Raw genomic sequence first — 16,588 nt, 5'->3', positions numbered from 1 at the left:
TACTGGACTGAAGCTCATTTGTTCAACACTTCGTTTCAAAAAGGAATGAAAAACCACAATAACAAAAATCACTTTTACACTACATTATTTTTAATAGTTTCCAATATGATTTTATCCATTTGTTTCCTCTGTCAGCTAATTGTCATTTTATTGAATTAATCTCTCCACATTTGTGTGATCTATTTATAGAACCTGTTAGAAATGTAGTGAAACATCTCCAAAGTCAATTTAAGTGTTTGTTCTTCTAGCAGATATTTTTCTCATGATTTAAACAATGCTGCTGTTTTTCCAGAGGAAGTCAAAGGAAGAAAAATAAAACTGTAGCTCAGGTTCCCAAAAGGCAAATGAACAGGGGGAGGATAAAAGAAAAAGACTTGTCACATCCTGGTATCTACTGTGGTCACGAGTACCAGCAGACAGAGTCCCTACAGGGGGATGCTAAGAATGGATGACAGGAAGGAAGAACATCCAAGGGAAGCTGTCAAGAGATTTTCTATTCTAGAGACTCTTGGGACTCACGGATCTTAAAAGACAAAATCTCCAAACGTGGTTTACTTAAAGATAGATGGGGAAAACAAGAAAGGGAAAGTTTCCTCAGAAAGTCTCCATATATTCCTTTTTGGTGGTTTTACCATTTCTCTATACATTGATAGATGTTTCAAATTTCCAAATTTATGTATTCTGCCCAAACCTCTCTCAACTTCTTTTTTTCTAAATGGATATAGCTCCACTTGAATGTCTATGAGCTCCACAGAATTAACATGTCAGCACTGAACTTAACCCAAAATCCTATTTCTCTTTTCTCCTGTCCCCTCTCCACTCCTGGATTATCTTTTACCAGCCATTTGGTCCTCATGCTAAAGGACCCACAAGTCCTCCTCAGCTGCTCCCTCTCTTTTATCTTTAATCACTGTATTTTTAGACCCCTTCCCTTCCTTTCCCTCCTCCTCATACCAGGGTCACAGTGATTTTGCTTCCTTAATTTCTTGCCTGTAGTCTTGTCTTCCTAATTATCTGTTCTGCAGACACAGCAGTGAGCTGTAAGATCTTTCAGTGGTTTCCCACCACATACAAAATTTACCCTAATGTGTTATGCATAATACCTGTCCCACAGCGTGTAATTAAACACATGGGGAGGATGGTGGGGCAAGGTGGGGAGGGCTCATGCTCAAATATGTTTGGGAAATGAAACACCATTAATCTAAGAATAAGGTTTCTTTCTTCACTGCAGAACTTCTCAGAACCATTGTTTAATTTGTTAATTGTGAGACACCTAGGTAAGTGTATATGTACAATGTTTCCCAAACTTACTCATTCTTGGAACCATTTCCTGCAAGTCATCTTTATGAGCCCAGTGTTCTGTGGAACACACTTTAAGAAAGCTAGGGGTGCCTGGGTGACTCAGTTGGTTAAGCGTCTGTCTTTGACTCAGGTCATGATCCCGGGGTCCTGGGATCGAGCCCCACATTGGGCTCCTTGCTCAGCAGGGAGCCTGCTTCTCCCTCTGCCTCTGCCTGCCGCACCCCCTGCTTGTGCTCTCTCTCTCGCTCGCTATCTCTCCCTCTCTCTGTCAAATAAATAAAATGTTTAGAAAAATAAAAATAAAGCTAGTCTAAAAAAAGAAAAGAAAGAAAAGCTGGTTTACAGAATAGACTACAACCTTTATTTTTTGCCCCTGCTGCTCTCCCCATCTTCATGTCCTACCATTCTTTCCCTCAAAGTTGATGTCCCAGGAATTCAACTTGTAGTTGTGTCCAGGCACCGTCCTGTCTCTTTGTTTTGTGCACTTGATCACACTGTCCTCTTTTCTGTGAATTACCTCCCTCTCTTCTTTCCCTTCTTTTTTCCCCAGAACTCATTTCTCTTAACTCATGATTCTGGCTCTTCCTTTAAGATGTAACCTCAGGTATCACCCTCTCCAAGAAGCTTTCTCTGACACCCCAGGCCCAAAGGAGTAGATACTCTTCTCTGGGCATAAAGGTGGCCTTTATGATTTTGGAAAACTTTAAAACACAGTAGCATTAAACTTCACTGTTACTCTTACTAATTTAAAGACATTTATAAGGCACAGACATCTAACAATTGTATTACTGAAGTTAGAGGCCTGAAAAATAATCCGCCCCAATAAGTTACTTGTCCTGTAGAATTTTCTACATTGATTCAACTGAGTGAATCCTTGTGATGTTATTTAACATCTTTTTCAGTCCCCCGTAATTCCTGAAAACTGTTTACTGATCATAAGTATAGAGTCCTGATGAGATCCAGGTTTGATTCTATGGCTAGAGCTTTTCATATATGGTATATAATTCCTTTAGCCCCACGTCAAGAAGTACGTAGAATCTGCTTGTCCCACCGTCTGAAGAATCAGAAGAGTCAACTGTTATTCTATGGTGCCAAAACATACTGAGATACCTTACTTTGCCCCAAATGCTGACAGTAGTTAGAAGCTAGTTGGGGGTGGAGGGAGGAATATAGATATTCCAAGGGGTAGAGGGAGAATATTAAGGGATCATAGATACCTCTATATTAACTGTAGAGCAGTGCATAGATGGCATCTTCTTCCTTTACCTCCAGCATCTACCAGAAAGCAGTCCACTGTAATAATCAAATTAGAGATGAACCAACCGTAAGATTTTTGGGGTATGGAAAGACAAAATGGGTTATCACCTGTAATAAAGAAGTTTGAAAACTACAAATCTATTAGAGGATAATTCCATCTTTTTATAAAAGACTTAATTCAGTAAATGTAAAACTCAGCACTTTAGCATTTGATTTGTATCCTGTCTACAAAGAGACTTCATGTTTACTACACTAAGACTCAGACTGCTATAACCTTTAGGACTGTTTGCTTGGTGTTTTTCTGTTTTTGTGGACCCTTCCTCAGTATATGAGCTGTCACTTACTGATGCTCTAAAATGTATCTTTGTAATAAGGAACTCCTTAGTCCTTAGGCCTTCTTATTTGCTCTTTGAAACTTGCTGTGGCCTCAGAATTAAAACATCGGAGTTTATTGGTATGCTCTGCTGTGTTTCAGACTGTTGAAATTGAGAACAAGTTGTATAATTGTTACTGTATTATCTAATTCAGAGTACATCATAATTTATGTTTTCATTAAGTAATGGACTAAAAGGTTTAATTTTATAAGAATAGCCCATTTGCCCAGCTGGCTCAGTCAGAAGAGCATCCGCCTCTGGATCTCGAGGTCACGATTTTGAGCCACTTGTTGGGTGTAGAGATTACTTAAATAAATAAAACTTTTTAAAAAATTAGGAATAGCCCATTGTAAATAAAAACTAGTATTTTTAACTAATATGTTTTTTTAAAAATTAGATTACACCACCACCTTCCCTGTCAGATCCACTTAAAGAGCTTTTTCGGCAACAGGAAGTTGTAAGAATGAAACTACGTTTGCAACACAGTATTGAAAGGGTAAGAAGTGCTTAAATTTATGCTAAAAATTACTCTATTTTAACAATAGATTATAATGACCTACATTATATTTTATGTATATATGTATATATTTTATACACACACACACACACACATATAACTCTCTTAGGGGATTTTCCTTGTTTAGAACCATTTTGGGAAATGCTTTGATTTTGTTATCTTGTACCTGTGTAGTTAGGGAATTTTTAAGCCTGTTTTAGGGTAGCTGTCCCTATGTTACAGTTCATGCTGAGTGTATTTTTGATGTATAAAAATCTCTATAATAATTAGTTTCTTGTTAGCATTTGCTGAATTTGTGGAACTAAAACGGTGAATTCCTAGACAGTTGGATTTCTAGCTCATGCCCACTCTGCCTCTCCAAGAACTAATAACCCATTCTCAGAAGACATTGTTTGAGAAGCTGTGTTCTAGAAGTGCAAAGACATAATATTAAGAATGGTGACCTAAAGTGCAATATTTACGCTGTCACTTAAGCAGCATAACTCTGTTAGTTATTTTAGGGGAGGGAGTCTGACTTAAATAATATATTTCTTTCTCATGTAGTGTTAAGGGATTTTTGGTTATTGCTCTTAATCTCTACATGACTATGGCCAATCTTTTAGGAAAACTTCTAGTTATTTTTTCTTAGTATCTGGTCAGTTTTTTGGATATTTTATCATTTAAAGTCCCACCTCAAACTTGTACTTAATAAATCATAAGTGTTAAACTTACCTCTTTTCTTTTGAGTATCATTTGTCACATAAAATTTAAAAGAGATTAAATAGGACTGTGTTTCTTTGTGTTTTCATTAAATTATAAATACAGTAAAACTCTACAGTAATACGTGTTTGGATATAATGAGGCCTCCGTGCTCCAGTAGGGGAAGGATAAAGTTCTTGTCAAGTCGAGAGAGACTAGGGAATGTGGTGGGAAGGAGACCAGCCAGATCTTTAATATTTTCTCAGCTCAGCCTGCCTGACAGAACCAACAAAATGATGGACATCTTATAATGGAAGGATTCCTGGACTCACTACCTATGTCCTTGAAGTTCTAACCAGCCACAGGCCCCAGGGTTGTCCCCACTGATGTTTAAGCCAAAGAAGACAGTTACCACCAGATGACACAAGTCTGTAACCAGTATCACCATGGGTTGGGATCTGTAGCTACACCCTAGGAATTCTCAGTCTGCTAAATGCAGAGGATTGCCTAGATGATTTCATAAACTTTATGATAGGGTGAGTTTGCATATTACATAATTGGAAGTATTGCACCCCAGTTAACACATTTTAAGACAGGATTATACTGCGATTGTCAGAGGTTTAAAATCAGCATCAAAGTAAAGTGTTTGTTTCCATGAAAATATTCATTATAAAACAGAAGCTTCCACCACCATGGCACACCACTTCACACCCATTAGAAAGGCTATAATTAAAAGATAATAACAAGTGTTGGCAAGGATGTGAAAAAATTGGAACCCTCATACATTGCTGATGGAAATGAAAAATGATACAACTGCTGTTAACAACTCAGCAGTTTCTCACCAGGTTAAACACAGAACTACCATATGACCTAGTAGCTCCACTCCTAGTTATTTACCTAAGAGAAACAGAAAATATGCATCCAAGCAAAAACTTGAGCATGAATGTTCATAGCAGCATTATTCATGATAGCACAAAGCTAGAAACAACCCAAAAGACCATCAACTGATGAATGGATAAATAAAATGTGTATTTATATGGTGGAATATTATTCAGCCATAAAAAGGGGTGAAGTACTGATGCATGCTGCAACACAGATGAACCTTGAAAACATGTGACATGAAAGAAGCCAGTTACAAAATACCACATGTTCCATGGATCCATTTGTAAGAAAAGGTTCAGAGTAGGTAAATCCATAGAAATAAAAAGTAGAGTAGTGGTTGCCAGGTGAAGAGGAGGTATATGGGGCATGACTGGTGATAGATATTCTTTTTGGGGTGATGAAAATGTTCTGAAATTAGTGGTGATGGTTGAACATCTTGGTGAACATACTAAAAGCCACCATTGTACACTTGAAAAGTTAATTTTTTTAAAAAGCCTGCCACTTTTGGAAAGAACATTTACTTACACTTTTAGAACACTTCGAGTTCTCAAATCCCTCAAGCTTTGTGTGAAGAAAAAACTTATCTGAGGGGCACCTGGGTGGCTCAGTCGGTTAAGTGTCTGCCTTCGGCTCAGGTCATGATATTGGGGTCCTGGGATCGAGCCCCGTGTTGGGATCTCTGCTCGGTGGGGAGTCTGCTTGTCCCTCTCCCTCTGCGCCTCCCCCCATCATGCTTATTCTGTCTCTAATAAATAAAATCTTTTAAAAAAGAAAAAACTCTGAAATTCAGGTTCTTCAGTACATTTTAAGTTATTTGAAAAAAACAGGTGATTGAAGTATTACGGTTTTTTTTTTTTCCATTCTTGGTTCAACTAGGAAAAACTCATTGTATCCAATGAACAGGAAGTTCTACGAGTTCATTACAGAGCTGCAAGAACATTGGCAAATCAAACACTGCCATTTAGCGCGTGCACTGTGTTACTGGACGCAGAAGTGTACAGTGTGCCACTGGACGCTCAGGTAAAGTGCCACTGATACAGTTAAAATGTTCCTGAATACAACTTGGGTGCTTTTGTAACCTATTTCCATAGAAGAAACTTGAATTCAGCAATCAGTAAAACTCAAAAGAGAAAAACAATTCTTGTGCAGAATAAAGTACTTCTAGATCACTTGATCTTTTTTCTAAAATCCTCTAAACATTAGGCTTATATTATAAAAGCTGATATTTACAAAACCAGTATGTGTTCAGGATATTGCCCTTTTACATAATTTGTAATTTGTTTCTAAAGTGGATGTTTGTACCTTCAAGCAACTGGAAAGCAACTGTAAGCTGGAAAACACTACAGGCAGATTGAACCTCTAGATTGTGGTGGTGCTAAAATAGGGCCAGGCGTTTGTTTTGATCTTGGATATGGCTGGAATAAAGAAATACAGTTGTGGGGGAAAAAAAAAAAACTGTAGCTATGTCTTGAATAAAGTTTACTGCCACATAGAAATTATATAAATTCAGAACCAGATATATCAGTTGTCAGAATTTCTTGTGCCTCACAAACCAGAATGAAATTCATTGGTCATAGAGAGAATATAATGCTTAAAGAGTATAAGCATGGACAATGAAGGATTATCACACAAAAATACTAGGAAATGCTGTTTTAAGTCAGACTAGAAACACAAAGGATATAGGGTGTATTACAGAGAAAATTACTTAGTTCTCTCTGGGCTTTATTTTTCTCCCCTTTAAAAAAAAGATTAAATTAGATCAGTATATTTCAAACTTTCTTAAGTCACCAACTGTTTTACCCAAATGAAAGTATTCAGAGATATTTGAAAAGGCTATTAAGAAGAAGAATAATTGGGCAGGGGGAGCCTGGGTGGTTCAGTCCGTTGAGCATCTGACTCTCTTGATTTCGACTCAGGTCATGATCTCAGGGTAATGAGATAAAGCCCCGCACTGGGCTCCACGAGCTGGGCACGGAGTCTGCTTAAGATTCTCTCTCCCTCTTCCTCTTCCCCTCCACCACATTTGCATGCATACTCTCTCTCTAAAATATTAATAATAATAATTGGATCTTAAGAAAGAACTCTTTGACTCTAAGGAAATAAACACTGGAAAGGCCACTGAGGGAATTTACATAATTCTCAGCTTTAAAGAATTTAAAGGGAAGAATGAATGGTTTTTAATAATGGAAATGAACAGTTTAACTAAAGGCTGGACTAGACAGTGTAATATCTTGAGATCTTTTCAAGTTCTGTGCAATTATAGAGTAATGAAATCAATTTGAGAACAATATAAATCAAGCTACAAGGAAAGTCTCTTGAAGAATTCTGGTTCACAGTGGTTGGGTATACATACCTTTTTATTTTGTCTTCCTTCCAAAACTCCCTGAAATGACAAAAGACATGTAAAAATAAAAACCAATCCATAGCAGAACTGGAAATCGAGACGGAAAGCCACTGGACCACCACATGATGAAATTTCTGATGAGCATCTATTGCCCCAGATAGATTATAAGGAGAACATCAAAAATAAGTGCGGTTTCCCAGTAAGCCCTTAGAATGATCCCCAAGTCAGAGACTGAAAGAAGATTAGGCCATGATCGGCCTAATAATTAAAGGACGGAAGAACTTAATCCTTCTCTTGAGGAAAACTGTGGAACTCTTACCCATCCTTTGACTCTGGCTTTAGAGTAGACACTGGTCTCTCAACTGAGTAGCAGGCTCCAATGAGAATAGCCTCCAAGGAATTTAAGGAAAAGGAAAATCTACCTTTCCTGGCTAAGGGCTTGGGTCATCCATTAGCCTACTTTCTCATCAGACCTCTTCCTTTTCAAAATAAACTTGTAATATTAAAAAGATTCAATAATAAAATTTTAAATACTCAAAACATCTTATGGAGGACCAAGGAGGAAGTGATAACAGCTAAAAATGTGAGCATCTACATGATGCCTGGATGGCACTTTGATGGCACTGGTGGTAATAGTAGTAGTAGTAATTACAGCACACGTTTCTTGGAGTGAGTGCTGCCTGTATACCCAAGCATTCTGATGAGGACTTCAGAGACTTAATTCTCAAAACAAGATTAGAAGGTATTCATCCCACTTTACAGAATGGAAAATTGAGAAAGTACATAATTAGTTCAAGATCACATAGTAAGACACAAAGCTGGCATTTGAATACAGCCTGTTTTCATTCCAAAACTGGTATTCTTAAGAGTTGATACAGAATTTCTTTATGATCACTCCAAAATACTGGTCCTGAAAAAAACGTTGGCCTAAAAGTCCTGTAGCCCACCTTAACACTTTTTCTCCCTACATATGGTAAACATTAACATTAAAATGAGATACAAAATCAATTTTACTTTTAATAAAGTTGTAGGCATAAAAAATTGTATTTTTATCCTTTTTCAAAATGTTTCCATCGTTCTTTCCATCATTCCATCATACCATAAAAAGATATAATGGCATATAGGTTTTAAAGTGGGTTATTAAATTGCATAGTATTCAGCTACTTTCAATGTTCTCTTTCAGTCTGATGACAGTAAAACTTCTGTGAGGGATCGCTTTAATGCAAGACAGTTCATGTCTTGGTTACAAGATGTGGATGATAAATTTGACAAACTAAAGGTATGTATGTTTAGAAGTTCAGTTTAAATGGATGCTTCCCTCTTAAACAGAAAGTGCAGCTCTGTTAGGAGTGACTAGGAAAGGAGATAGCCATTAGTCATGCATCCTCATGCCGCCTACAGTTGGAAAGTAAAGGAAAATAAAGAGCACAAGTCCATTTTTCAAGACCAGTGTAGAATGAAAGATGAAACTATCAGAGAAGAAGCAGTTTCTGATGGGGATCTTTATGCTTACTGTCCAGTATCCAAGTCTGGTCATAGTTCTGACATATGAAAGAATGGGGAGGAGCAATAAGGAAAGAATATATACTGCAAATAATTCATAAGGGAAATTATTTGGTTTGAGATTTTAAATCGTTTCAAAAATCACTTCTTAGATGTTTGTGATTCTTTTGATAATTTGAAATCTCATTATTTGAAAGAGCAGTTTCAAATTAAAGTCTGTGAGGTCAGACAGTGGTGAAGTTGCAGATCCAGAAATAGTTGTCATATAGATACAGACAGGGTAAAGCAGAAATGGGTGTGTAATTCAAAAACTTAATCACTAAAGAAACTATGGATGAGATTAATTTTTAAAGCAGATTTAACAGAAAAATCAATTAACTCTTCTCTTCTTCTCAATAGACCTGTCTTTTAATGAGGCAACAACATGAAGCTGCAGCTTTAAATGCCGTCCAGAGATTAGAATGGCAGCTCAAACTCCAGGAACTTGATCCTGCCACCTATAAATCTATCAGCATTTATGAAATCCAGGAGTTTTATGTTCCCCTCGTTGATGTTAATGATGACTTTGAATTGACTCCTATATAGCAGCCATTCCTTCCGATGGTGTCGTCTTAAAACTCATGTGGCTCAAGAGTATTAAACTGTGGAACACTGCCTTTTGAGAAAAATGCTGATATTATGCCTTTACAGTTGTTAGTAAAGTTTGACTAAAGTTGGTTATGTAGTAAACACTGTCATTTTATGAAAAATGAAAAGAGAATTATTTTGGATCCTAGATCCAAACAGTTTCTAACTGAAATCTATTATTTATATTGGTGAGAGGTAACTATTGCATTAGAGCATGTTGGCAGACTGTGGTAGATATTTTAAAAGCTGAGAATCTGCTAACAGCACTGGAAGTTGTTAGCACTCTTAAGTAACAAGATAACCACTAGTGTTCAAATCTTTCAAGTTTCATTAAAATATACTGGTAAACTAAAAGGTTCAATTCCTACCAAATGGTTTCTAATGTGGAAGAAAAACTTGGCACAAAATTTCTTCAGTTTATTTTATCTGTAAATTAATTGTACAGTTTTCTTTTCAAAAGTTTTAATATTGTCTTCCTTTTTAATAACTTATTTTATACATATTGTGCAGATGTAAATCTTGTAATTAATGGTCAAAATGTATACAAAGGGATTGGTAGTCAAAACATGTACAAAGAAATAATTGTAAAGCTGTTGTGTCTAATGTTTTATTGGACCAAAGTTGTAGTTTGTATGGAGTGTACTAGTAATGTGTTCAGGTAGCAAAACTTTTAAATAAGGCATGCATGTGTTTGAGTTAGCTTGTTTTCATCACCATAACTGTAAAGGTTGTGACTTAGTTGTATTGCATGTTTCCTATAATTTAACTCTCTCCATAAGCGATGCCTAAAGTAGTGTAGGGTGTTTCATGCCAGTCTCCTGGGATAGTTCCTGTGACTCACTATGTTGGACACATTATTTAGAATTAGTCATGCAAAGAAACAGCTCTTTTTTTCATCTCACAGTGGAACCTATTCCCCTCTCCCAAAATGCCTTTGAATGAAAATTCTGAAATTGTAAATGTCTATTTTAATACTCAAGTATGAAAGAATCTGTGAATATATGTAAATATGTTTAATAAATTTTATTGGTCATGTTAAATCATTGTAAAACTTTTTTACATTGCTTAAATATAATGTTTTAAGCTTAATAACCTTTGCACTTTTAAAATACAAACTGAGTACTGAAATCAAAAAAGAGATATTCGGTAGTCAAAATAAGTACAAGAAACAGGCATATTCTGATCAATCTTCAATATTTATGGAAAATTGATTAATATGTTGTATTTTTTCCTTGTATCAAGATGCAAAACATAATTTTCAGAATTTTATAATTAAGATTTGGTATGCTGTTTTTAATAAAATAATTAGCAATATACTTAGAAAAAATCCAGTTTCTCCTATAACATGAAGTAGATTAAATATTCAGGAATATTTCAGGTCTGAAATCTGCTAAACTTATTAAACATTTTTGAAAGGAAAATTAGGTTATATGTAAAATTGAACATAAGTATATGAGATAAAATTTATAGAACTTTCCACAGTACTTTCTTGAATTATAAAATAATGCTGGATATTTTTTATTCTGATAGAGAAAACTAAAAAGAATATATGAGGAATAAAGTGACTTAAATGCAGCAAGCAAGTTGGACATCCCAGCTAATGGGAGAGAATGTAAAAATCGAAGTTTTGGAGTGCAAAGGTATATATTAAGCTTAGGGATTTTTGAATTTTTACGTCAATTTATATTTTAATTCATACTGTACTTGGCATGCGCAATAAAGCAGCACGTGTAAAAGATACACAGTGCAAGGACTTTATTATAAAGGTTGGATGTAGTGTTCTTTAGAAATTTAGATGAGAGACTTGGGCCTTTTTTATTGGATAAATGGGGCCAAGAAAGGCAGGGTAGATTTTGAAGCACTGGTTTTGTTGAAGTTAAGTTTATTAAGGCTGGGAACATTAAAAGCTAATTTATAAAAGCAATACTTTTTAATATGGAAAAACTCAATGCAAATTTTGTTTATACTTTTGCCTAAAGATAAAAAACCAGATTATTGAACATTGGAGTCATAGAAAAATATGAGAGGGGTAAATTTATACAGCATTTTGTTCTGAGGGTCCAACTGGAAAAGGAGGGGAAATCACTGTTTGGCCAAACAGAACAGGCTGCAGAAGAGAAAAAGCAAGCAAGCAGGAATCTGGCATATTTTAGTTGTCCCAGCTTTTTAAGTACTAACCCTAGTTCTCCCTCTTCAATGGTACCTCAAGTTGCTGGAGCCTCTCTGCCATGATTCTGCTTCTGCAGATTTCCTTTAGTAAAGTGACTCAGAGCCAATCGGATAGCTTAAAAGAAAAGTGAATGCCTTCTCAGTGGAATTTATATATAAGTAGTTAAGAGCTTTTGATATTAAAGATATTCTAAAGCTCTGAAATGCTAGGAAAAAACTTGGAATGGGGTATATACCTAAAAAGATTTAGGGTTCTGAAAGAGAAATAAAGGATGGTTAGTTTAATCAGTGATTTTTTTTTAACTATTCAAATATCATGAACAAGATATACTAAATTGTACCTAAGGATTTGTATTTCTTTAAATCTTGTTCTAAATCATATCTGTTTAATAAATGACTAGTTGATATTTGTGCATGTTATTTAATAAAGAGTTATATTTTTATAGAAAAAAAATAAGAGTGAAATGTGTGCTAAATGTTTTTTTACTTTCCACTCCCATGTGACTCTAAGCCAAACACCAGTGTTTACTTAGGCAGTAGCAAAATTACAGAAATACTCATTTTGGGGAAACAAGCTCTGAAGAATAGCTCAACTCTATTCAGTAATGAGGTCTCAAAAAATGAATATTAAATGTTAGACATGCTGCAAACTTCATAACCACAAAAATCTCAAGCAAAGACCCCATGAGGCTCATTTTAACTGACTTAATAATTATACACTTATTCTAGAAATTGAGTGCAGTGCTAAATATGTATTTTTCTTAGTTATCCAGAAAGCTGGCAATGTTTTTTATTCTATTTCTGGTATCCTGACACATAAACCCCCAAAATTTTATATAGAGGAAATTGACTTTAAAACTCATGAGATAGTCTTATCTTCTTGTATTTTAAAGAGAGCATTTTCATGATTTTTCTAAAAATCCCTTTCAAACATTTAAGGCAAAAAGATTGATACAAGAGATACTGATCTTTGGGAAAGCTTGTGTGAAGTTTAATGGATTAAATATCTTGTAATTCATTTTCTTGGTGGCTTTCTTGACACTGTAGTCTCCATTGTACCTAAAATGGAGTTACAAAGCCTCCACAGTAGCAGTTACCCAAAGTATTTCCAGTCAGTAAAACCAGAGTTCATTAGAACAAAGGCAAATAAAGTTTAAATAATTCCCTTAATATGGTGAAAAAAGCATGTAGAATTACAAGTATTAGCATAAAAACAGTGAAAAATAAATCTAGAATGACTTTTCTCAGTGATGAAATGTTTAATACTACACAGTATCTGCAAGTAATGTAAATTTTTTATACATGTGCCTAACTCCATAAGAGAAAATAGCATATAAAATTGTTTACCTAAAGATAAACACCTTCGCTTGCATGGGGATTCAGTTTTATTAGATCATTAGTTACACAGAATTTAAGATTATTTATGAAACACATTTATTTAACTCGGTGACTTTTTAAATGCTTTAAAAAAAAAAAAGCTACATGCCATATCAAAATATGAGTAGTCCAGATAAAAAGCTTTTAGGTAGCCACCGTTTTCCCCACTTCTGAAGAAAATTTTGCTGTTAATAGAATGAAGCAAGCTTTTGTGGCATATGTTTACAGATTAAAGAAAAAGACCTGTGTGCCCATCACTCAGCTTAAGAGCTCATTATCAGTACCTTCTCCGTTTTTTTAAAACTGGTTTAAATCCAGTTTAAGCAAACAAAAAGGCCAGTCCTAACAAATGTATATACTGTTAACCATTGCCTGAATCGTGATTGTTTCCATCACCAAAGTTAGTCCCCCCTCCCCGCCACCACGTGCCCCTTTGCAGTCAGTACTCCCTATTCCAGAAGCGACCACTGTGATTCCCATCTCTGTATGTTACTTGTACCTGTTCTTGAACTTCTTTTAAATGGAATCAAGCAGTATATACTATTTTCTTGTGTCTGCCTTCTTTCTCTCAACATAAGGTTTTGAAATTCATCCATGTTGCATGTATCAGTAATATGTTCCATTTTATGAATGAGCAGTACTATATTGTACAAACTTGTTTATTCATTCTCTTGTTGGTAGACATTTGGATTGTTTCCAATTTGGGGGCTGTTGTGAATAAAACCGCTGTGAATCTGCAAGTACTTTTTTGTGGACATATTCTTTCATTCTTGGGTACATACTTTAGAGTACTAGGTCAGAGAGTATCGTTGTGTGTTTAGCTTTATTAGAAACTGACAGTTCTCCAAAGTAGTTGTACTCTTTTATACCCCTATCTCATGAGAGACCCAGTTGCTCTGAATCTTCATCAATATTTGGTGTTGTCAGTCTTCAGTTTTAGCAATTTTGGTGGATGTGTAGTGATCTTGTGCCTTTAATTTACATTTCCCTGATGACTAATGAGATTGAACATTACTTTTCATATACATATTGACCATTTGTACATATTTTGTGAAATGTCCTCAAATGTTTTGCTCATTTTTATTGGGTTGTCTTTATTCCTGATTTGTAGGAATTCTTTATATAGTCTGCATATAAGTCCTTCGGTCAGATACATTTGTTTGTCCTGATTGTTTTTACCTAGTCTGTGGCCTGCTTTTCCATTTTTTCTTAATGACTAGTTTCTGGAGTCCTAAAAGGACTTTGAGAGCTTTTGTTTCTGTGTTATATTAGTTGATATTTACCAAAGTAGAAATTTAAACAAAAACAATTTTAAATGTATTAATAAGCCTATTTCATGTATATTTTTATGAAAAATGTATTTCCAAAATTAAAAATTAGTAGGAAAAGTGTATTATTTTTAATTTTACAAATCTCCTTAATATCTGGCCAAACAGAAGAAAGCTAGAAATTTCGTATCTGCTTTTGCACTCAATGTGTTGTATCTATTATTTGTTTGGTTTTGGTTTGGTTTGGTTTGTATGAAGAAAATATGGCCTCACACAAATAATAGGAAAAGGGGGAGAATATTTTAAAATTTTAAATAATAGATTTTCAAACAAATGTGGGCATTACTCTTTGATTCCACATCAAAACGCAACAAATAGTTTCTTGTTTTTTAAGATTTTATTCATTTATGAGGGGCGCCTGGGTGGCTCAGTCGTTAAGCGTCTGCCTTCGGCTCAGGTCATGATTCCAGGTCCTGGGATCGAGCCCCACATCGGGCTCCCTGCTCAGTGGGAAGCCTGCTTCTCCCTCTCCCACTCCCCCTGCTTGTATTCCCTCTCTCACTGTGTCTCTCTCTGTCAAATAAATAAATAAAATCTTTAAAAAAAAAAAAAAGATTTTATTCATTTATGAGAGAGAATACAAGCAGGGGGAGGGGCAGAAGGACAAACAGACTCCCTGCTGAGCAGGGAGCCCAATGTGGGGCTCAATCCCAGGATCCTGAGATCATGAGCTGAGCTGAAGTCAGATGCTTACTGGACTGAGCCACCCAACAAATAGTTTCTAAAAGGTTAGTCACCTTGTGGAATCTGAAACTATATAATCAACTTTTGCTAACTCTGTTACATTAAATCCATTTATCTTGCACTTTGGATCTTTTAGCAATGAATGATTTTTAACATCGTGTATTGATCATTTAGAAAACATTGATTCACTGTGTTATGTGTGTCTTCCAAATGTTGACAGAACTCATATAATACCAAAATTCACACTTGTTAATATCACCACTGATTTCATCAGAAATGTCTTTTAAGTATTAGGAAGCTGTGAAGCTGTAAGCGACAATTACAAGTTTTCCAAAATTCTAATTTTCACTTGAAAGGTCAAACGTTATTGGCAACAAACACGGTCAGTTTTTTAAAGTGACAGGCTTTTGGGGTGCCTGGGTGGGTTATTTGGTTAAGCATTTGCCTTCGGCTCAGGTCAGTTTCCTGGGATTGAGCCCCACATCCGGCTCCTTGCTCAGCGGAGAGCCTGCTTCTCCCTCTCCCTCTGTCTGCCACTCCCCCTCTTCTGCTCTCTCTCTCTCTCTCTGTAAAATAAATAAAATCTTTAAAAAAATAAAATAAAGTGACAGGCTTTTGACAAAGGTGCCATGTGATATAGATAGATAAACAGATAATTAGATAGATAGATATCTCACATAATGTTTTTACTTGATAGCAAAATAATTTACCATTTCATTAAACATTCATCATATGGACATTCCATAATTTATTTAACCAGTTTCCTCTTAGACACTTAGGTATTTTGCAAATTTTTATTATCCAAAAAAAGATGTTCAATGAACATCTTAGTACTGAGATGAATTCTTGTGCTAAAACATATTACCATCTCAGCAGTCATTCTTTTGCCTGCTTTCCCTTACAGAGAACTGAACATCTGGTTCTTTTAGACCAAGGAGCAAATACCTTCTCAGATAGACTCCTCACCTAGCCTCATATTTTCAATCCAGCCCTATTAGAACAAGTTGGAACTAAAAAATTCCCAGGCAGATGGAATGGATGACAAAGTAACTTTTAGAACTCTAGGCTGAACTAATAACTTTAGAATAGGCTTATGAGTCTAATTTCATTCAGAATTCCACAGCCATTAGATTTTTCTGCATGGGAAACTAAGTATTTTGGATTATGCACAGGACTGTTCTAGCCAACAAGATAGATCCACAGTAGCAAAATCTCCCAAATTCTCCACCGTGAGAATTCTTCAATGTCGTGAAGATCAGACAGGGTTCACATACAGAACTCTGAACTCTGATAGGAAGACTGCCTAGCAATCTAATGTCCTAATATTACAAAATATATGCTGCTAAGGATATGATTCTTCTAATTCTTAGGGTTATTTTAGAATTTTCTCAGGGGCTTTTTATACTCTCTAAGCAATCTTTTACTATACAATGTATTTCCACTGGGTTATGGTAAGTCAACTCTCCTAATCTTGAAGCTCCTAATCATGAGTAAAAATAATTACTGAAGCAAGCTATCCCCTCCGTATATTCATTCTGAACTCTAC

At 35.5% G+C, this 16,588-nt stretch overlaps 1 protein-coding gene across 4 annotated transcripts in view; it reads left to right on the top strand.

The window, feature by feature from the left end:
- Window positions 1–13,770, top strand: part of ANKRD12 (ankyrin repeat domain 12) — a 123,754-nt gene extending 109,984 nt beyond the window's left edge. For 3 of the 4 annotated variants that reach the window (XM_032397857.1, XM_032397858.1, XM_032397859.1), the window contains 4 exons: window positions 3,331–3,429; window positions 5,887–6,030; window positions 8,538–8,633; window positions 9,257–11,334. In XM_032397857.1, the coding sequence (XP_032253748.1) occupies window positions 3,331–3,429; window positions 5,887–6,030; window positions 8,538–8,633; window positions 9,257–9,442 (525 nt within the window). In that variant the 3' untranslated portion in view covers window positions 9,443–11,334. Of the gene's footprint in view, window positions 1–3,330; window positions 3,430–5,886; window positions 6,031–8,537; window positions 8,634–9,256 lie in introns of all 4 variants that reach the window. The other variant, XM_032397856.1, reaches the window with a different exon arrangement.
- Window positions 13,771–16,588: the final 2,818 nt, after the last annotated feature.

This window comes from Phoca vitulina, unplaced genomic scaffold (genome assembly GCF_004348235.1).
Source record: "Phoca vitulina isolate PV1807 unplaced genomic scaffold, GSC_HSeal_1.0 scaffold105, whole genome shotgun sequence".
In the NCBI taxonomy this organism is placed as follows: domain Eukaryota; kingdom Metazoa; phylum Chordata; class Mammalia; order Carnivora; family Phocidae; genus Phoca; species Phoca vitulina.
The sequence above is the reverse complement of the archived record's forward strand: the minus strand, read 5'-3'. Positions and strand labels throughout refer to the sequence as shown.